The following is a 22,842-nucleotide window of genomic DNA, read 5'->3' as shown; positions in this document are numbered from 1 at the left end:
TTCAAAGCTAGCGTGCCGTCATTGAACACCTATTTTGCTGTTCGCTCTCGCTATCCGAGATTTTTCACTAAGAAAATCTATTTGAATCACAAAAACCTTCTCAATTAACACAGTTTTTATATACACGATATTCAATTGATTTGAAAATCATTACATCAACCATAGGACTGATTTCTGTCAACATTGCTGAGAATTATTCTATAATTTTCGTAAAAATAAAAAGTTTTTTTTTTTCTCTAAAAAAAAGCAACAGTGTTTGTCCAAGAGAAATTTCCTTTTTTATACGTGTAAATTTTTTTTTCTCGTATCAAATCCAAAGAAATATCGGTTACTGCCGACAGCAAAAAGTGGGTGAAAAACGTGTGTTAAAGATCAATTTTGTGATTAATGTTATCCTGTTGATATCAAAACAATTACTTTTGAAATCATTTTTTTTATACGTAAACATTTCAAAGTGAACAGTTAACGGTCAAAAACGACCCGAGGTTTATTTAAAGTGATACCGGTCAATTGATATGTTAAACGGTACACTTGTTCTGTCGTCGATTGAGTGAGAGAGAAAAAAGTGACCAAATTATCCGCTCGAGGTAAAAATAAATTGTGAGAGTCGGAATTCTGTAGTGAAATTTTGCCGTAACTTACGAACCGTACAAGACGAAACAATTGGCATTTATCACGACAAAAGAAGAAGAAAAAAAAACGGTGAAATCATCTGATAGAAAAAAGTTAGACATGAACAAAAAAGATAAGTGCACGCATACGAAGTGACAAATTGAAGTGCTTTGAAAAAAAGAAGAAGCAAAGTAGCATCAGCAACAACAATCTTATAAAACGCAAATCGCATTTATCCCATAGAACAGTGACTGCGCCATACATACACGCAGAAAGAAAAAGAAAAACACATCAAACAACTGTCATTGAAATGTGGTCACCTAGTTTCTGGTTGATCATTTGAAAAAAGAAAAAAGAAAGATTGTTCAACAGCAACAAATGTGCATGAGTATGTGTATCGCGTTGACTATTGAAAGTGATTTCGCATCTCATGACTGCTCTTTTCCATATTACATGCGATAAAAATATAATACAACGTTTTTGGTGCACAATTTTTTACATTGAACCCATACACTAAGAGACTATTGCATTGAAAAGACTGTGATTTGATTATTGTTGATTGCATTACAATTGACCGAAACAGAAAATAAAAGCACTTGCAAAAATAAAATCGAGAAAGAAAACAACACACATACAATAAATCGAATAATTCGTGCGAGTGCGTATCTCATGTGTGACAATTGGAAAGAAAAATAAGCGCGACAAAGAGACAGAGAGAGGGAGAGAAAGAAAAGAAAGATTGAAAGAGGCAAAATAAATCGTGCAAGTGGCTACAATTGTGGTACGTGTTCACGTTAACAAGCAATCAGCTACATAACAATATACAAACAACGCGCTTACACTTGAAACACAAGTAGCAAATAGATACTACGTACAGTAACCAACTAGCAGCTTACGTACAGCTCAACTCAACTCGAATTCAACGGATACAGAGACTACAAAGAAGCGAACGAAAAGCAAAAAAAAAGTGAAACGGTTAACATATTTTTTCTTATAGTTGTGCTTAACCGTTGTGTGTGCTGTTTTTTTTGTGTTGGATCTCCCATTATTTTCGTTTCATTTAGTTTCGTTGTACGGCTGCCACAGTGAACAAGGCAATAGAGAAAGAGAGAGAGAAAACGAATTGCGTGAATTGTGTGAATGAATTTGCTCGAAAGCCAATACACTATTTATACAAACTGAAAAACCGAAAAGACAGAGAAAACGTACACAAAGAAGAAAATTCACAAAGTTCGCACAACTACGACTTGTAATTTATGTTAACTTTCAATCGTAAAGGGAAAACAGTTAACAAATTACAAAAAAGAAAAACACAGACGAGGAAAAATATTATTTATTGAAGAATATTTTGATTGTGTGCTGTTATATGCCAATAAGACAACAACAAAACAAAGCAAAAAGAAATAACAATACCACGATTAACGCACAAAGTGTACTGTTCCGATACCGTCAATAAAACAATTTTGTTAACATTTGCTTTTATTATATACACTTAAGCCAATCGAGTGCACAGTGATTTTCATTTCAAACCGATTTCGTTTGAATATTTTCCGAAATTGAATTGACCAATTTGACCAAGTGTAATTAAATGTGCACCGCCGCCAGTAGCTAAATCGATGGACGTATCAGTTTGAAATTGCATTTTTAATTTTTTTTTTACCAAGTGCTGTATTTTATTGGTGTATTTTGTGCGCGAAAGCAAATCAACCAAAACGAAAATTCCAAAACGATTTAAAGAAAACCAACAACAAATACAAACTGAAAAGACAATAAATGGTCAAGCCTGTAATTAGGTGCTATTTCGTTGATGGAGAACGATTTCAATGAAATTGAACAGAAATCAATAAAAAACCGTTTGAACGCGCGACAAGTTTAACAATTTCGGTTGTAGCAACCACTTAAGAACGCTAATTTGAAATCCATTCAAATCAGACAATTCACAGCATATTGAGTTCAGTGTGAGTTAATCAACCGTAACGCTGTGCACGAAATATTTGTACAACCGAATAAAAGAAAAAGAAACGCTATAAAATGAGTTAAGATTTCCAATTTTTTTTTATGAAATCAGCGAAAGAGAAAAAAAGCAACCGAACACACATTGAGAGACGAACAAATTTTTTAAAAGTAAGAAATAAAGAGTTGATTTTAATTTATTTACCGAAACTCTTTGAAAGCGAGTAAAAGCGAAAAGGAGAAAACGTAGAGTGGCGCTTCCTTTGAATTATATGCACTGTGGGAATTTCCGTGCAACGGCTGTATAGCGATAAAAAGTCATAAATAAAGAAGCACCTTCATCAAAGGCGAAAGAGAACGAAATTTCATTACATTCACTTAACCGTAGAACGATACTAAGGATTCAGCCCGAAATATTATCGTTGGATAAGCGCAAATAAAACAAAAATCCAGGTAGATAGAGGATAAAAAAGAGAACAGAAAGCCAAACAATATGACACTTCCGACAACAAGCTTGAATGCCACTGATGACGATTCCGATATGTTTGGACCACCTCGCACATCACCACTACGTTATACACGGCCGCGCGTACCAATGATATCGGCAAAATTACGCTTACGCGAAGAACGCAAAAGAATACTGCAGCTATGCGCCCACAAATTGGAACGTATAAAGGACTCTGAAACGAATTTACGACGAAGCGTATGCATTAATAACACCTATTCACGTCTAACGGACGAGGTGCGCCGGGAAAAACAAAGTCGATATTTAGCCAATTTACCAAAGTAAGTACACATATACATATATTATATATACATACAATTTATTTACGATTATTACGGCCACTATAAAATAACCGTCATCTCCACGTTGGACATCGATGGTGCTGTTCTGCTGTGGCATTCAACATTTCTGCAATTATTTGTGATGGTTTTGCGATTTTTTCGCCTTAAATTTTCGATGAAGATTTCAAATGGATGTATAATGGACGAGAGAGAAGCACACAAAAAGAAACCTCACAAACACATTTTAAATGAAAAATAACGAATGCGAAAATACGTCGCCAATCACAATCCAAAGAAGAAATATTGAGTCATATACTATTTTGTATAGTATGCTCTTTGCTAAATACATCAGTTCATCTCACTACTGTTTATTATGTTTCGTTAGCGCGGCTGTTAATGTTCCGACTTTTTTTGCTTCTCTTTTTTCCATCATTTTTTCTCATTTGTTAGGTTTTTGTGTGATGGCCGAAATTGAATTATGGCATTGAGTAAGAACTGTGAACATTACATGGATTCGTGGGCATGTTAGAGTGAATCTGACATTGGTGCTAATGTTTCGATTGCTAATCGAGATAAAATGATAATTGATAGGACGTATAACTTTTGGCTGATGCATTTCAACATCAATGGAGTATCAACGAAATGCTTGAACATAGAGAAGGGGAGATAGACAGAGAGAAACACCTCGGTATACGTAAACGAATATATCTGTGTGCTTGGTGCTGGGTGATAAATGACGATAATACAATCGACACACGCTTTTTTGCTTTCACCCACAACGTAAATATCCAGCACACATTTCACTTAATAAAATAAAGAACTTCTAAATGTGCCAAGAATATCCGCGTATGGTTTTGTGCTTTTATGCTGAAATCGCAACAATAATAAAGTATCGCACTTTTTCATACATTATCTACAGACGAAGCGAAGCGGGCGCTTTGCGCATTTTCTCTCGCTCATTCGTTCGTTCGTTCGTTTGCTACGAGCCATGTATCTGTGCATTCATATCACAATCGGTCTTTGTACACTTTTTCCAGTTTTTCACAGCCGTCACTCCGGCATGTGTATGCAAAAGCTGTTCACTTGTTCGTTGCCATCAGTGCAGACTGTATGCGAATTAACGCATCACAGGCGACGCTGATATCGTGCGTCGTTTTCTATTATTATGCCGTAATGAATTTCTGTCTTTTCCTCTCTTTCTTCGTTTATCATCGCCTTCCTTGTGACTGGCCTCGAAAATCGTGTCTTTGAAAACTGGTTACTCAATCAATAAGTAAATTTACTTTTTGTAAGACCTTAATCCAGGTTTTTAACCGACCTAAAAATATCAACGAATCGATTCAGGTAAACAGAATCGTTAAAATCAGCCCCCCGAAATTCGAAATTAAATTGAAAACTTTACAACACAGTTGTAATTACTGAAAATATGCCTCATTTCAAATCGACTTCATATCAGTGCAAGGAGACTTGCCACTTCAACCTTCGGTTGTTAGTCATTTGCTTTAATCGTTTATTATATTCTAGTTTTTGCGTAAAATCGACGCGAGAAAGATCAAATTCATGCATTTTTAATAAATATTTCCGGCATTTTTGACAAGATACATACATAAAACATTTTTGTATTTGACACTTCATACGAATTACGATGAGCATATCTCATACTGCTACGCATCCAAGTGAATTCATCTGTTTTAATTCTTTGCTTATGCGGTTTTCCCCCATAGCCCAATCGGTTCCAATTCTCTTCATTCTTTTCTTTCACAATTCTATTCATCGTCGATTCAACGAACAAAACAAAAAGTGAACAAAAACTGATGATGATAAAAATAATGATGCGTAAATGTGGATTCAAGGCGCTATATATTTGCCGTAAACACTTATTCAGCCATGTAACTGCTGTTTCTTTTTTTTTCATATATAAATTGCCAAATGACGTCATATACAAAACGATAGTCTGTGAGAATGAGAGAGATGAAGAGAATAGAGTTAAGTGTTATTGCTGTGGTTCTGGTGCGTCCAAATGAGCTTGCCATCCGTATGCATGGACTGCTTGTGTTTATCATTTATAATTTAGTCAAGTACATTGGATCACTTTACTCAATACCTCATTCATTATAAGTTACACATTCCGAAATTTATTGCGCCAATGTATTACGAGAAAAACCGTATATGTGTCCGCGCGTGTGTGTTTGTGAGAGAGGCACGCGTTCGCTTACTCTTTCACTTGTTTTGCTTGCCACTCACTGTTGTGTTGACGTGACAAACTATGAATTTCATGTAATTGCGTTGGTTTTTGTTGCGTTTGTATGTTTGCTTCAATGTTTCAATCAACAATATATGCCAATTAAACAACACACAAAATGAAACATCAAAATTGTTTCGTTTGAATGGCATTTGTATCTGGTGTTTCTTAGCGCGCACAAAGTTATATCATTTCAAATTGGTTCGGACTTTTGACAAATTGAAAATGATTTAAACATTAGTTTACACTTGAATACTTTGCAAGACTCCTTGCATTTTCGCCGCATGGCATTATTCAAATATTTGCTTTATGATGGCGGTACCAACAAAAATGAATTAATATGAATAAACTGAAAAATTCCCAACTTTGTCGTTGTCGTTGTCGTTGTGTGCATTTCGCATACCAAATGAATTTGCGCTAAATATGTGCAACATTCCCATTCCGTCTGGATTGCGTAGCACGTTTGCATTTGCCGTCCGTTTTATTATTCCATTTTCCAATGCATTCATATACAATTCATTCAGAGGTCAATGCGAATCTCAAATATTCGCTAGGAATTTGGACAGTTTTTTTTTTTCATAATTGCATTTGATTTTGCATTCTTCTTTCTTCTTTTTTGTTCGCTTTGTCTCCATTTCGTGCAGTTTTCTGTAATATTTGCTCTCATGCAATTGTGTGAATAATAACGACGACGACGATGATGATGATGATGCCACAACGGCTGAACAGAAAAAAGACACACACCGAGTTCATTGAAAATGTTCATTTGCATTGAGCAAACACCACATTGCAATCGCAATCTACAAATGTACAGACAATTTAGATTGTATGATTAGATTATTGCACCGATGTCTGAGTGCAGTGACATGGATAATAGAAATGTGCTCAGCTTGAGAAGTGATCACTTACTGTGATACCAGAATGCACATACAAAACGAAACGAATGTGAAAAATCACAATGAAAGTTATCTGACCGCTGAATAAGTAAATGAATCGATCACCAAAGTAATGGTGACAAAAAAAGACAAGAAGTGCCGTCCAACCGAAAATGAAAGCTACAAAATGAACGAACAAATAATTGAACGACCGACCGACCATCCGACCAAACACAGGAAAATGGATAGCAATGCATAAAACAGTTTGCGTGGCCATTCATTCTTGCTTGCATTTTGGGTTTTCTTTTTGGTTTCAGTTAGACAGTATTATTTTTTTCTCACTCGCCTTGCTCGAATATAGTAATGGCAACACAGCAATAGCCAATGAATATGTTATGACTCTGTTTTTTTTTACATCATTTCTTCTTTTCGCACATTTATACGATGGAACGTGCCCTGCGTCACACATATATTCAGTAAGCTTATATCGACATTTGAGATGAATGTGACTGAGCAAGCAGCCCACACGTTTCTCTATCTCTCGCTTCAGTGCTCAGTTCATCATTGTTCTGCTGCTGCTGCTGCTGTACACGTGTGCCTTTGCATTTACATTTTGTTTTATACAATTTCATTTTGTTGCCGTCTATTTTTCACCATCGTGTCTATTGAGCAACAATCTTTAGAGCAACGTTGTTTCAGCATTCGCACGTTGGAAAAAATACGCCGTCGTTAAATTTCCATCGGGATGTGCTGTGGTTCTAAACATTCGATCCCCTATCGCACAATGCCATCCTCTTGCTATTCTTTGGAACATTCGGTGAAAAAAAGTACTTCGTTGCGATAGAGTAGTCGAAGTGGCATTGCAATTTTTTTCCTTTCTCTCTCTCCTCGTATGTTGGAAAATGAACACATTCATACTGGTTTAGCGCTAAGTATACAAGCAGCCAAAGAAAGGAGTAAGTGAACCAAACACATGCACATAATTGCACCAATGCACTGCACTCACACCGTAAATCTACATCGAATGCACATGAACAAGGAAGATAATCAAGTTGATGAACGAAAAATGTGAAACTTGCACAAGAAAAGACAAAGCACTCGAGTTATTCAATAGCAAGCGACGGAGGTAGCAACAGCGTCACCGACACTACTTTTCAATTCCCTCTGTCTGTTGGTGTGTTTTTTTTTCTTCATTTTTCTTCTTCGTTTACGCTTGTATGCTGCATGCCTGACGTTCTCATCGAGCGCGTGCGCTTCTCTCTTTAAGTGGTTTAAAGCTATTGTTTTTGGAATTTTTTTTTCTCTTCATTCGCTATTGTGTGATGTGCTCAGTGTGTCTGATTTGCATCTTCTTAGCTAAAATTGCATGTATACGAATGCACGACTCTGACAATCTTTGATTTTACCGAAATGAATTTGGTTGTAAGTAAAACCATGCTCAATGAGCGATGATAAACCCCATTTTTTTCCTTCTTCATCGTCTCGCAGCTGAATTTTTTTTCGCACAACTCAAAAAGAAAAAAATCTCATCCATCCGGGTTTTCAACGTCCGATTATTATAATACTCAATGCAATGGAGCTTATTGCAATTGACTTGTTTTTCCACATGAATTTGCATCCAAAAAAAAAGATACCGACCAAGCGAACAAGAACAACGCAAAATGTTCGTTCAATCACAAACATTTTAATTAAATGTCACATAACACGATAATGATCGGGTATCGTTAAGCTTGTCTCATGCGATTGAAATGAAAACGATATACTCAAAGCCGACCGATTCGATATCTTCTTTTTCTCACCGTTTCGGTTGCGGACATGTGAAAATGTCATGCAATGCAACAAAAAAAAATCGGGTCACATGTGTAATTTGTCATCATGGCGCATCCATTGAACGCTTTTCGTACAAATTGTGTTGATTGCTTAACGCCGCTGGTTCTCGTTTTCACCAATATCGATTGCGTGGTGTTTGTTGAATATTTACCGTTAATTCCCTCAATGAAGTTCGGATTTCTTTGCAGAAAATATTCAATTGAGTTCCGGTTGCAATGACAAGCGAAATTTCACGGGAAAAGATGTGTTTATGTTATTTTTGCTTCAGTGTTTATTCTATCATACTTTTTTTTTCGTCGAAGAATATTGTTTCCGCGTATTCCTCTCGTATGAAAGCAATAAAAACAAATACGCAATATAATGTGGTTTGAATTTGGTATCAAGGTCGAATAGAGTTAATTTTTTTGTAGATCCAACATAAGCTTTTTTCTCTCTTAGTTGTTTACTATATGAAAATAGAGAATAGAAGCGCCGTAAAATTGTAAATGGTTTCCATTTTAGTTGGCGCCATTTTTTTTTATTTTAAACAAAATTTGGTGCTATACGATCGGCCTTAACGAATTCATTATTTTGAACATTGAAAATTTTGGTTTGATCGTGAGGGTCTCTTTTGTTCGTTTTTTGACCGTTTATTGTATTTAATAAACCGATTTATTTGGTCCGTTGTTTACATTCGTGTACCAGAGTAGCCAAGAGTGTCAACTCATCCGAAATGTACATACATAACAAGCAACTTCCGTAAAATATGCCAATTGTTTTTCTTCTATTTCACATGAACTTGTTTTAATTTGAATAGTATTCCGAGACAAATTAGCATGATATATTGACGAGAGAGAAGAAAAAAATGACTGCCAAACTTTAAAATACGAAATTAATTTGATTAAATTCCATTCGTTGGGACGCAAATGAAGAAGCAAACAGTAAATGAAATCCAATCGTATATTGTTTGACATGAAAGTCGACAAATCAACGTGTTTAAACAAGGAACAGTGTAATTGAACACGAAAGTAACAGAAAACAGAATTGAGAAGAAGAGAAAAAAACGAGCGCACACACAAACAGGCAACAGTTTAATTCAATTACAATTATCATCATAGTATTCATAAATTCTCAAAGTTTGAAGCTTTATCATGACAACAGCACAAAAAAAATTGTTGAAAACAAATGTAAATAGACGAGAGAGAGAGAAAAGATTGTTTGTTGATTACATTGCAAACTATAAGCGATTTCATTTTATTAGTTCGACTTTTAGTTATTGTTGTTTCTTTTTTTTTCTCAGTTGTGTTGATATTTTGTTTGCAAGCGTACTCAACTCATTATTATGATACAATGCGATGAGTACGGTAGCCTATTACACGAAAATTAGAAGAAACAAATAAATATAAACATAAAGAGCAACAACAAATTTTTCGCTATAATTTTGAATTAATTTTTTCAACAATTTATCGTTTCCAATTATATGCTCGTTTTCTTTGGCCTCTTTTATGCCTCTTCTCGCTGTTTTTTTTTTTTATTTTCACAGAAGTGTTGAGAGCTGCAAAAAAATCGAATATGATTTTACTTTTAATTATATTTGCATGCAATCGGTCAGCACAATAACACACTTATATTTATGATCGAAAGAGAGAGTGTGCGCGAGAGAGAGAATGAAGAAGACAAAATTGTCGTTGTTGAGCGCGCAAATGAGTTAATTTGAATGTTCACATTTCAGTGGTACGCGATTAAGTGACGTAGATATGGATCGTGAAGCATTAACAGGGCACACAAACAACCTTTCAGAGAGTTTACAAAGAAAAACACAGCACAAAAACAACAACAAGCGTCAACGAAACACACGCGACACACCGCAACAGTCATTGTGCTTATGTGTTGACTGTCCATATAAACACGAATCAAATGACGATTATTTGCTGAATTTGTTCCTTTTTGTTGAGTTTCTCTTTGATTATTTCGTTTAGTGTTGTTGTTGTTATTTTATGATGCGCGCGTTTTTTGTTTACAAATAAGCTGAAGCAACACTGAAGTTATTGATATTGCTCAATTGAATAATGGTTGTCGTACTTTTTGCTATAGAGAAATTCCCCAAAAAAACAAAATCATACTATACTACAAAGAATGTATCATCACGTCAACTGGCATTGTATTATCGCATATCTGTGTACACACATTTTGTTTACTGGATGGCATTCAATTAACACGAAACAAATGTGCAACCACATAAAAAGTGAAGGAAACAAGCGAGAAAAAAATGTTTCTTCTATCGGCGCGTGTACACACAATGGATTTATTTTAAATTCCACTGTTCTATACTGATTAACTGCGACATTTCAAACATGTTTACAATTTATAAGTAGATATATGCGCAACAAATCGATGACGTCCAAAGATTGTTTTTGATCTGATCAACGATGATGTATGATGCGACAAAAATGAATGAAACTTATGGCCTGAATACGATTCGAATAAGGAAAAAACCCAACCGAAAGAAGGACAAGAGTGTTAGCTCAGTTGATTTGTATTTCATCGTCATATTTTCGAGTCGTAAAATGTATTTCATTTATTGGAATTGCCCTTACATGGGACATATGGCGACAATTCACGCAATCCGCTTCCGAACAAACGCGACAAACAAACGATGAAACGACTGTAATTAACTATTTGTTTGAGGGTTAAAAACATAAAGTAGAACATTACATGCCACCTAAAATAAATACCAATTCAATGTCTCTCTCTCACTTGGTTTTCTGGTGTTTTTTCGTCACGACTCAGTGTCTATGTGTGCGTGTGTGTGTATTTGATTGTGGATAAAGTGAAAAATGATGGAAAATAGGCAATGGAAAGTTAACTAAAGTGGTGCAAAGGTTGTTTTCAGCGCGTTCTACGTTTTACGACATTTGAATAACGATAATTCTTTTCAATACATACCAAATTCCATCGCAGCCATACAACTGTATAAAATACCTGTATATATGAAACAAAATCGTCGTTTGTTCGTCGACATATGAATCGAACTCTCGTATTACAGATGCTCTTCGGTTTCTGCTACATTTACGATAAAATTGAAATATGTGTATGAGCATTGGCCCACTGAATATAAATACATAGTACGTAATGAAACAGATGATGATCGTTTCTCTTTTCTTTTCTTCTCTCTCTATCTTCTCTTTCGTTGTTCGGGTGCTTGATTCACTAGCGTTCAAAATAGCTTTGCTGATGTAATAATAGATATCACGATATATATCTCAAGCGCTTGTTTTTGCTCGTTTGTGCATTAACAGTTGATCTCATCTTGATTTGGTTTTGGATTTAACGGTTCCATACGGACGACATCGGAATTCGTTTCGCCATTAATAAAATGACCATTTTCACCAGATTCCACTTGTCGTGACCTCTTCATTGCCAGCTTTATGTTACACATACTACGCAACGTACGCATCGTTTTGTGTGTAAGAGATTAGTTTGAGTTCTAAAAAATTCCACATTTCTTGCCACTTCTCCATTCATACACATGTCGAATTTAAAATGACTATTTCGTTTTAACCGCTCAAATTGAAACGAAACAAAAAAACAACAACAACAACAACAAAGTAAGCAAATGTTTGTGGTATCGTACAAACATCATGTGACATTGAAAAAAAAGAAGACAAATAAAAACGTTTAATGAAACATTTACAAACAGAAAAACCACCAAACGAAAAACATAATTTATAAATAGCCACAAAGGAACACAATGAGCCAAAGACAAAATGTCTTATAGGCCCATGAGCCTGTTATTAATCGATAGGACAAATTCGATACGATGACTGAATATCAAATCTTGTCTCGTCAGCGTCGATCTTGTAATCATTTATTATTTACATTTGATTTTACAATATATTAACTTAATATTATATGTTTTCGGGCACATTTATAAGAACAAACAATTTGATTTGGTAATTTAGTGGCAATTGAATCACCTGTAGGCCTCAATAAAGACGTATTTATATCAACGTATGGCATCGATTCCGTCACTCCCCGTTTCAAAGTCAACGGGAATGAAAACCACCCAACAAATCATTTAGTTATGTAAATTGTACAGAAGGTGTATGACAATGCCAGAAACAGTCAAATGTACGCTCCACAAAATTGCTGGTGAATTGATTATGTAGAAATACATGTCTGTGTATCCATGCATGAACATATATCGTTCCACCATTGGATAATTTCCTCCAAGGTGAACTATTTACATAACATTGAGTAAATTTTCCAGTTTTATAACATTTCTTGTTTACAATTCAATAAATTTTACTAACCCAATCCATAAAAATCGCATAAAATTACGCACATTTCTTTGATAATCTTTCGAACGAAAAAAAAACGACACAAATTACATTATTTGGCATTGCCTAACCATTGCAATAATTGAATGTGTTAAAAATAGCACATATTTGATGAAAAAAAAAATCCTGAAAATCTGCCGAATAGAATATAAGTCGAATAAAAGAACACTGGAAAATCGTTTGCGTTCTATTTTTCGTTCAAATCAAACGTTTGAAAAAAGTGTCATATTTTGCACAGTTCGTTATTTTATTTTGAGGGTACGAAAATGCATCGCGGTACCGTTGCTGCGTATTCACAATATACGGTACAATGTAGTGTAGTGCAGAGTGTGCTACATTTTGTGTGGCCGTTTAAATTGCAATTCGCGTCTATAATTAGTGGTTGATTCATTCGATTGTTGTATTTATTCAATTTTTGTCTTTGCTGCTGTGTTCTTGGTTTTCGTGCGCTTTCAAAACAAAATTTGCCGCATTCAGATCAGCGCAATGTGTGTGTGTGTCAGTGTGGTTATTTTTTTCATTTAACTTTATAGCATTTTCGGTGTCTCATTTTATGCGCCGCACACAATTTAAAGCACACTTTTATATTATTATTAGTTGGTTGCATTTAATTTGTATGTAAACGGTTTTTGTGTTTCGTCTATTATATTTTTCATGATCATTTGGCGTTTCATTTCATTATTTTGCGCGTTTTGAGATATACACCGAGTCGCATGTCGCATAAACGATATGTGTATACACAAATTTGTTTCATCTTGTTGCCATCCAATATATTGGACGCACAACAAAACAAAGCGCATTGTGCAGTTTGGTTTCGGTGATCCGAAAATAAATTCTAGTGAATTGTACATGTGTGCATATTATTCAAAGAGAGTACTATATATGTGGGTTTTGCGGTTAAATGGTGCCACTGTGTTATCATCATGGCTCGAGCTGAACCGAATGATTCAAATGCTCCGAGTTTCATGACTGAATATGTATAAAAACGAATAGCAAACACAGAACTCAACAAGCAATAATCGAATTTGATATCAGCTCATAATAATATTGGGTATGAATGCATTTGGGCGACGTTTCGAGTACAGAGCGTCAGGCGAACAAATGAAAGAAAAAAAAAAACACGAAGAAAAAACAAAACAGCGCAACACACTCAGTTTAGCACCGATATGTACACAATAGAGTACACACCGCACTAAAATAAACGTTTAACTTTTGCTTGAGAGTTGTGCTCAGCAGCTAATTGTTGTTGTTGTTAATGTTATTGTTTTTTGTTTATTTCTTCAACGTGTGCCAATTTTTGCCTACTTTAGCCTTGTGGCTCATGCAAAATACAAGTACGGAGCAAATACGGAGCGTGCAAACAACGTCACCAAACTTTTCTATAAGCTTTCATGATGTTGTACACATTTTATATATTCCAAAATGCCAAAGAATTGTTCCAATATTATCGTTTCGTCACAAATTCGATATATATATATATTTGTTTTTCATTCGTTGATTTGTACGCAACATCGGCAACAATACAATTATGAATCTGTGATATGATTTTCATGACTTCAATGCATCATAACTGATAAAACCGAAAAAAAAACCCAAAGAGAATTACGTAAAAACGTTCAAATGAATCACAATGTAAAGAAATAACTACATCGAATGCTCATCAATGCACGCATCAAACAAAGTTGCCCAGCTAAATAAATTCAATACCGGATTTTTTCATGCTCACTTTGCACAAAGCGAACGAATGATAAATTCATGAAAATGGAAACAGAGTAGTTGATGGACGAAAAAAAAATATGTTACAATTTAAACGAAGTACGACAACCGTCTCTCATCACATAGTATAGTTGAATTTCACAATCGGCAGTAATAGTTTTCCATTCCGTTTCAACGTGATGATGATTAATGCCAAATGAAAAAGAAAGCATACTTTTTCAACATCGAATTTGATCAATTCACAGTGTTCAGTAATTCGCTTTTTTTGTCGGGCGAAGATAAATGGAGGAAAAAAGCATCGAAGCTTGCGATTGTTTATTCAACGGTTTTTACTCAATTGCACACGGACTAAAAACAAATGAATTTTTCATTTTACGTAATACTTGAGTGCTAACCATTTTTCTGGTGACACATTTCAATTTCTGAAACCGTTTATTTTCCACTGTTATCACGAATTGAACAATCACACATTTTCTGGATAATCCATTTTTCAAATGGAAAATGCAGTTGCGAGAATATAAAACACCTCATTTCATCGTTTCATAAAAATGAGGTAATTCAAGTGCTCAGGTGTGCATTGCAATAAATAACGGCTTGGTGTGTCTGTGTGTATTATTTTTTTGTTGTAGCTACAGTGTCGAGGCCACTGTTTATTTGCTTTGTTTTTTTAAAGACATATTTCAATGCACAGCAAAATTCAATGCAAATGATTCAGTTTGCGAATTTTACTTACTTTTTCTCTGATATTGGGATGACGTGAAATAAGAGAGATAGAAAAAACATATAGACGGAATTGATATCGACAACTTCGTCAAATGAGTGAAAATAGCTTGAATTTTTGCACAAATTCAGACGCTGAATCCATTGAAAAGCTATCGATCACTTGTAACTCAATACGTCATTACTGACCGTTTCAGTAACCCCTTCCTTGCTTGGTTTACATTCCAAGCATATCATATTTCAGCGCATCGGAATCTATCTTTCCATCTCTATCGCTCTCTTACTTTTTCCAGCCATGGGAACCACTTATGACTTTCAAGTGGATAAAGCTGTTTTCTTTTGTGCTTTCCATTCCTTAGATTCAATATCCTTCAAGCAAATGCTTGCAAATATTTTTATTCCCCTTGGCCGCGTTGTATCGTTCACTCGAACGCGCTCTCTCCCTCTCTCTTTCCCACACACACACACACTCACTCACTCTCAGTCGCGCACACACTCACATACACTATAGATGCTCTCATCCACCCATATAACCAACCAAATTGAATGGATGTTACAGTTAATGCTCGCCTATTCAATATAGCCTAATAAAATTTCCTGTAGTCTGAGCTTAACTAAAGCGAAGGGTCAATAAAGTTTACACTTCACATATTCCAATCGAACATCTTATGAATTGCATGTGTGTGGGCATTTGGGCACGTTTTAGTTTCGAAAAAAAAGGCCTCGTTCAGCACCATTTTCGTTGGTTTTGCTTTTGTGCCGCCGTAGCGAAAATTAAAGTTGCGCGCAGAGAAACACAACGATGACTGAAAACAAAATCATGATATGACTCACGTCATAATTGTATTTGGTTGCAAACATACTCGGAACATCTGAGAGTGTTTACACTCGCCGAATCACTCGTTCAATCGTTGAATGAATGAATGTGAGGCAAATGGCATGAGAGTAGGTGTTGTTTTTATGCGGAGCGCGCCTCGATCATGTTTTGGTTATGCGTAATTCTCTTCAATAACGTCAATTCCCTGGTGAAACTTGAATCATCGATGCTATTTTCAATTCGATTATAAACTAACCGATTCTCGATACATGCTCAATTACAATGGGCTCAATTGTATTTTTCTGTGCCACACTTTCTTCCGACTCAATAACAATCGTACAAAATATAGATACAAAAAAAGTCTTATTAATTTCAAGAAAGCAAATCTTTGACATTTTATTTCATTTCTTAATCGCTATTGTTACTTCCCATTCGAGAATTCTTGCTTCTTCGATTGTTTTGTTTTGCAGAAAATATAGTAGTTTGTATTCAATTGATTAATGACCGCGATAAGAACGTGCAAAATGACAACAAAAAAATGTGGTGAATTTCTAGTCGTTAAAGATTGGTTTGCCATAAGATTTTTGTTCGCTTGAATAGTGTCAAACAGAAAAATCTGACAAAAACATTTCCTCGGCTTTTCGTTGTTATCGTTGTTTTTTATTGTCTCTCTGTGTCCCGCCCTCTCTTTTTCGCACACATGTTTGACAATAATGCGATTTTAACAAGCATTCGTAACTAATTTATATATCTTATCTTATCAACAACATTCTCTATGGCAGCAGTATGTTATTGAAGAAAAAAAGTTAACCAAAAGATAAGCACTGGTTTAGTTTTCCGTTCGATATTTGCTTCTTTTTTATTCGTTTGGCATTTCTCATTTGAATAATGAAACTATTTAAATGTTTGAATTTATCAGCATGGAGTTGACTTGTTCGATCACACCATTCTTCTGTTCGCATTCTTTTATTTTATTTCTTTTCGTTCCATTTGTCACACGTATTACAATTAGCATTGACACTTTGATAAAAATGTAAAACGAGTTTTTAGATGGGTTTTTTTCGTTTCAATTTTTTTTTCTTGTTTAATTGAACATGTTCTAATTTCCGATATCAACTGACGGTAATTAACTGAATTCGAAATGATTGCAACGGTGCTTTTTTCTCCTTTCAAACCGATAGCATTTTAAAGTAATAGTTTTTTTTTGCTAAATTCAATTTGCTTTACTGTTTTTATCGAGGGCAAAAGATTACATGAGCAGCAAGAAAAAAAAAATGTTGGAAAATTTCAAACGAAGTAAATAATTCAATCAAGCAACTGATATTCTCACCGACAATTTTTCTTCAGTTCTTTTTCATTCACAGCATAATTGCCTTGTAATTTCACATATAAAATGTGTGTGTGTGTGTGTGTGTGTGTTGGTGTAGAGCGACGTACCGTCACTAGTTAATAGGTTGTGTATGTTTTTCCCTCTTGCCATCTCTGTTTGTCTGCCTTTTGGCTGTTGTTATTGTTTTTGTCATTCGCCGAACATTTTCATTCTCTCTTGCTCACTTCGCAGAATACTTCGATTTAAATTAATTGACTTGTAGCCGTTTATGTCACTTCACAGTTCGCTCGCAGTTGACACAAGTTACATTTGAGCGAGCGTGAATTCTTGATTGCGCCACCGTATAAACCGTAGGCACATATCAAGCCAATACGTATGTTACTCACAACGAATGTATAAAAACAACAACAACGACGCTGCCGTCACCGAAACGACGAAGATAGAGGATGAACAGAGAAAATCATGACAAAAAAAATGCCACGAAGCGGCGGCATTCACAGCGGATACGAGAATTTATAAAAAAAGAAACATCTACACTCATTTTTCATGTTGATTTTAAAGCAAACGATGGACAAACGAGAAAAACAAAGAGAGAGCGAGACGAAAAAAAAGAAATCACTTACTTTTAGTTTAATATCGTTTGTGTGTTCGATATGTCGTTTGCGGACGTTAAGATATCATATATTGAATGCTTTTGAACTGTATGCGTTGCTGGCCGTATAATATACATATGAATAAAATTCAAGCAAATAAACAATAGAAAAACACAAATGAAAATGAATGAGAAATGAGCGGGAGAGAAAGAGAAAAAAGGCGAACTCCAAACCGTGCCGTAATTATTTAATGTTAAAAATGATAATTTCAATTTAAACCAGTTTGAATGGTGCGTCTTTTTTTCCCTCTGTTCGTTTTGAGTGTACACAATCTGTCCAGCAATTGTGCGTGTACGTGAACACGCGTTTTGCGGCCTGCACACTGTTTATGGTTAAAACATATCTAGAGAATTACTTTATCGAATTTATGGTGTGGTTCGTGTTGGCGCGAGTATGTTTCTTTTTTTCCAACATCGTGAATACTTTTGGTTTAAGTTTCAGCTTTGCGGGCACTTTGTTGCCCCTTGCACTTTTCATTTGTCTACTTGCCGTTTAAAAGTGACTTTAAAATTGTTTCGTCTTTTCTTTGTACAAACATTTACTTTATTCTCATTGTCGCCTTCTCTTTTGCGTGCAAATGCTGCCATTTAATTATCCGCACAATGAACTTTAGTAAGTTTTTTTTTCTCTTCATGCCATCGTTAAATGTTAGAAATATACTTATGGAATTATATTTAAAAAAATGTTTCTTTTCAAATCAAATTCCATTCGAATTGTAAATTTAATGCATTGCATATAGATATAACAGACTTTCTGTAGTCAATGCGTCACATTCAGTAAATAAATTGATGAATATATAATTGACTCACAGAAAAAATGTCATATCAAATAACAACACATCGGGACTCAAATAACAAGACTCGGGATATGATATGACTCATTACCAATGATGGAATTTTGGTTTTTAACGAATTGAAATGTCATAAGTGACGCTTTTACAAAACCAAACAATTTTCGGGAATATGATAATTGGCTGTGGTACAAATGGGAAAATTTCACTATCGACACCGATAATAAACATGTGTTATAACTTCATCACGCTGTTAAACGGACTGGAAGTAGATAAACGATAGAATCGATGCATTTCGTCTTCTCTTTCATCTTTCAAAACGACGTTTCATCGTCGGCAAACTTTTTTTTTATCGAAGGGTTCTGTTTGTTAAGTTTTATCTCATTTCTCTTCAATTTCGTTTATCTGTCTGCTGCATCAGTTTGTCGAATTGGACCTGAGCAATTTACAAATATTGATGTGAAGCGAGCAATGAAAAGAAATACATTTTTATATATGCTTGAGAAATCGGTGATTCAGACACTGTACAACTCTCGGATAATCTTGGTCTGTTTTTTATTACATTTTTCATACGTTTTATGTCCTTTGCCGATTTTTTTTTTTCATTCTTCTTCTACTTCTTTATTTTGTCTCTCTTCATCCATTTTACATTCTTCTGTTGGCCATCAATTTAAATTATATTGATTCGCGTTCTGTCTCTTTGCTCACATATTATCACATTTCGTCATAATTTTTGTTCTCGGACTTGTTTCGTTGCGTGAAATTTTGTGTGTATTCATTCCAGTCTCATAACTGGCAATCTCTTGTTCGTTCATGTACAATTTCGAATGGTTTGTCCGTCGAACGTAATGACGCACACGAACAATAAGAGAGAAAGAGAAGAAAATGGAAAGAAACAATATCGTACCGTCGAGAAGCCGAATAAAATAACAACAAAAATAATTTCAAACAAAGAGAAGAAAAAACGGTGCATCTCACCATCAAGGTGGTCTCTCTTCACTTAACGTTTAATCGTATCGAGTGTCTGTTGTGTCGAACGTTGTCTTCTATTCCGTTTCTCTGGCTTTTCGGCTCTGATTTTTCTACAATTCTTTGATTTTTTTGTTCATGTGATCGTGTGTATATGTGTCTGTGTCTGCGTTAAAATGGTAAATTCTCAGTTTCTCGCATTGCCATGTACTAATGTGCTGCTTGTTTGTGCACTTCTTTTATTTTATACGGATTTTTTTCTCTTGTCTTTTCTTTCTTTCTCTTGATTTCGTTTAAATTCAGCGATGGTCTTGATTTTTTGTTTCGGTGAAAACAAAACGAGAAAGAAAAAAAAAACAAACAGTTTATTATTTTAGTTTTTATTGTTATATCGTATAATTACCGGTGTGCCGCAAAGCATCAATCGCTCACACAACGCAGATACGAATCAAAATGAAATTGTTTGTGGAAGTTCACCTTTTATTTCATGTCTTGCCGCTCACATCGCGGCCCAATTGCCATGCATAGCTTAAGAAATACTGAACACTGTCCGCATTCGGATATAAAGAAGAAGAAGAAACATTTTGTTTCTTATACAAATTACGGTTATCGAGTGCGGTAATTTCCGTGGAAAACGTTGATTCAGTCACTTAACCATTTTGATTGATTATCTCATTGAATTTCCATGCAAAATTCAGTGTTTATCATATTATCGAAAAAAATCATTGTAATACAAGCCATTTGTTATAATAATAACCTAATCATAATTACTTGTTACCAAGCATAATTCATTAATTTTCTGATTTGATTTTTATCCGTTTCGTTACAGATCTGAAATCACAAATACCCAACACGATGACTTCTTCAGTTCGTACAGTACACATCATGAATCTCTTCTGGACAACCATTCAAATGACATGCTGTCAAATCAATCGTTTTCACATAATCACGATATGCTTCATCCGATGGCACAAAACAATCAACAAACGAATTCAATGTCAGACCCTCTATCAAGTTACTCATCGCACACAACGACCAACAGCTCCTGTTCACGTTCATCGCGATGCGTTGACACCGATCTCGAGACATTGGATCGTGAATTGAATGCCCTGGACGCCTCAATGCCATTGGTTGATCCGGAAATCACACAAGGTGCTGAACAATTAGAAAAGGCTATTTCACGCAAACGATCACGATCCGAAGAGGATAATGATCGATTGGTACGCGAAGCACTCTCAACATTTTCACATTACCTGCCAAGTCCGCGTTTGCTATCTGGCATAGATGATTGTCCGTTGCTAATGCCATCGGATTCAAAACGCTACAAAACCGACTCATCAGCATCCAGTCTCACCAATGCCGAGCATCTGCTTGATTTTGAATTTGATCACAATCACAATCAAAACCAAAAAGATTTCGAAGTCATTATGGATGCGCTACGATTGGGCGGCACATCACCATCAAGCAACAATTCATGCAACGACTCATGCGGCCAAGCAGCCATGCTAAGCGAAAATGGTGGTGTTTTTCACAATTTAGTCGCATCGCTAGAAACATGAAATTCGGACTTTGATCATAGTTCACAAAGGAATCAAGCTGGCAAAAAAATTTCACCAATTTTTTTCGCCTAATCCGAATACATCCGAACACATCTTACACATATATATATATATATATTCCTTATAGGCTGATAAACGGACGATTCAAGCATGGCAAATGAAATGAAAAATGAAGAAAAAAAAATAATGATTCAGATCAGATGAAATTATATTTACCTAATTTATATAGAATCACACACATACATACATATATAAACTATATATTTAAACAAAAAAATCTAAAATGTGCATAGCGATACGTAATTATAAGACAGAGAAACAGTTAACGTTCAACCGAACAGCTTAAAATTTACACAACATTCATTTGAACAAAAATAACACAGACACCACAAAATTATGGCAAAATTCGTTTTAAATAGAATTTTTTTAGAGTTTTTACGTCTAAGATGTATGGAATATATGCATTGGAATTTAATTTTTTGTACAGAAATGCTATTTGGTGTGGCAAACGATATAATGTTGATTGAAACAATCCACATTTAAAATTAAAAAAAAAAAACGGTATTCACAGATGAATTAAAACGAAATGTTCACACATACACACACACACACAAGTAACAAACAAAAAACATAAATAAATACGATCGGGAACATCATGAACCAAGTTACTCAAAAGCTTAGAAGTTAATAGAGAGTTTTTACTAAATTTATAGGCAATTATTATGTTATAACAGACAAGTAACAGATAAAAAGAAACAATGAAAATGAAGCAAAACGAGGTGTTATTAATTAGAGATATTTTTAAAATTAATATATTTACCCAAAACAAAATGAAGATGAAAAAAAAACTCAAACGAAACAAAAAAAAATCATTTCAATAAATCGATAGGTTTAACTTGCTAAAGCAAGATGATGATGAATAAGAAGAATATGTATCGCAATACAAACGGCAATTATCCAAAGTGCTTAAACATGAAGAAAGTAAAGCTAAAATCAATGGCAAGATGACTAATAATACAAAGTGTAATCTTAATCCTAAAACAGAATTTTTACCATAGTAATTCTCCTTTCGTTTATCATTTGGTGGTTTTTTTTTCATCAAACCTGAAAGTCGAAAAATGCTTTGTAATATTAATTGTTTTTATTTTACCCTCGAATCAAAAATTTTAGTTACGTAAACACTCATCAATCGCAATCATTTCCATGACCATCAAAGTTTTATAGATGTTTTTATTAGATCCATTCAATTCCGTCGCAAAGAACAAACAAAAAAGAACCTACGGTTTCTCAATTTTATTAGACAGACACATAAAAGGTCAATTTCCTCCAAATTGCATACTCTGCAGCTCTTCTAAATATATATGTACATGAATTGCAAAGCATATTCAACCCAAACTTCCAACTGAGTCTCTTTTCCATATATTTCGCCTTTTTTAATTTGTATTTTTTAGACGAACTTTTGCCAAAAGATCTTTATATCTATTTGCTTTTTAAGTAAATTATTATTTTTATTTTTCATTTCGCTGTTCTCTCGTTTGTTTGAGTATAATATCGATATTTTTTTTTGTTTGTTTGAAGCTAAAGTCTGTTAGTCAAATTTTTCTAATGTTTTTTTTATAATTTGAGAAGACTCCTAATTTAATTATTTATGAACACCATATTTCATTTTTT

The 22,842-nt window shown here is 34.6% G+C and overlaps 1 protein-coding gene across 1 annotated transcript; it reads left to right on the top strand.

The window, feature by feature from the left end:
* On the top strand, positions 1-21,741 carry LOC116350562. The gene is made up of 2 exons (XM_031782376.1): positions 1-3,351; positions 20,442-21,741. The coding sequence occupies exons 1-2, from the start codon at positions 3,059-3,061 to the stop codon at positions 21,169-21,171; spliced, it is 1,023 nt and encodes a 340-aa protein (XP_031638236.1). The 5' UTR covers positions 1-3,058; the 3' UTR covers positions 21,172-21,741.
* The last annotated feature ends 1,101 nt before the right edge of the window (positions 21,742-22,842 follow it).

This window comes from Contarinia nasturtii, unplaced genomic scaffold, assembly GCF_009176525.2.
Source record: "Contarinia nasturtii isolate CC-2019 unplaced genomic scaffold, AAFC_CNas_1.1 Cnas_scaffold_4311, whole genome shotgun sequence".
NCBI lineage: Eukaryota > Metazoa > Arthropoda > Insecta > Diptera > Cecidomyiidae > Contarinia > Contarinia nasturtii.
Note: the sequence above shows the minus strand (reverse complement) of the source record. Positions and strands in the feature narration are given on the sequence as shown.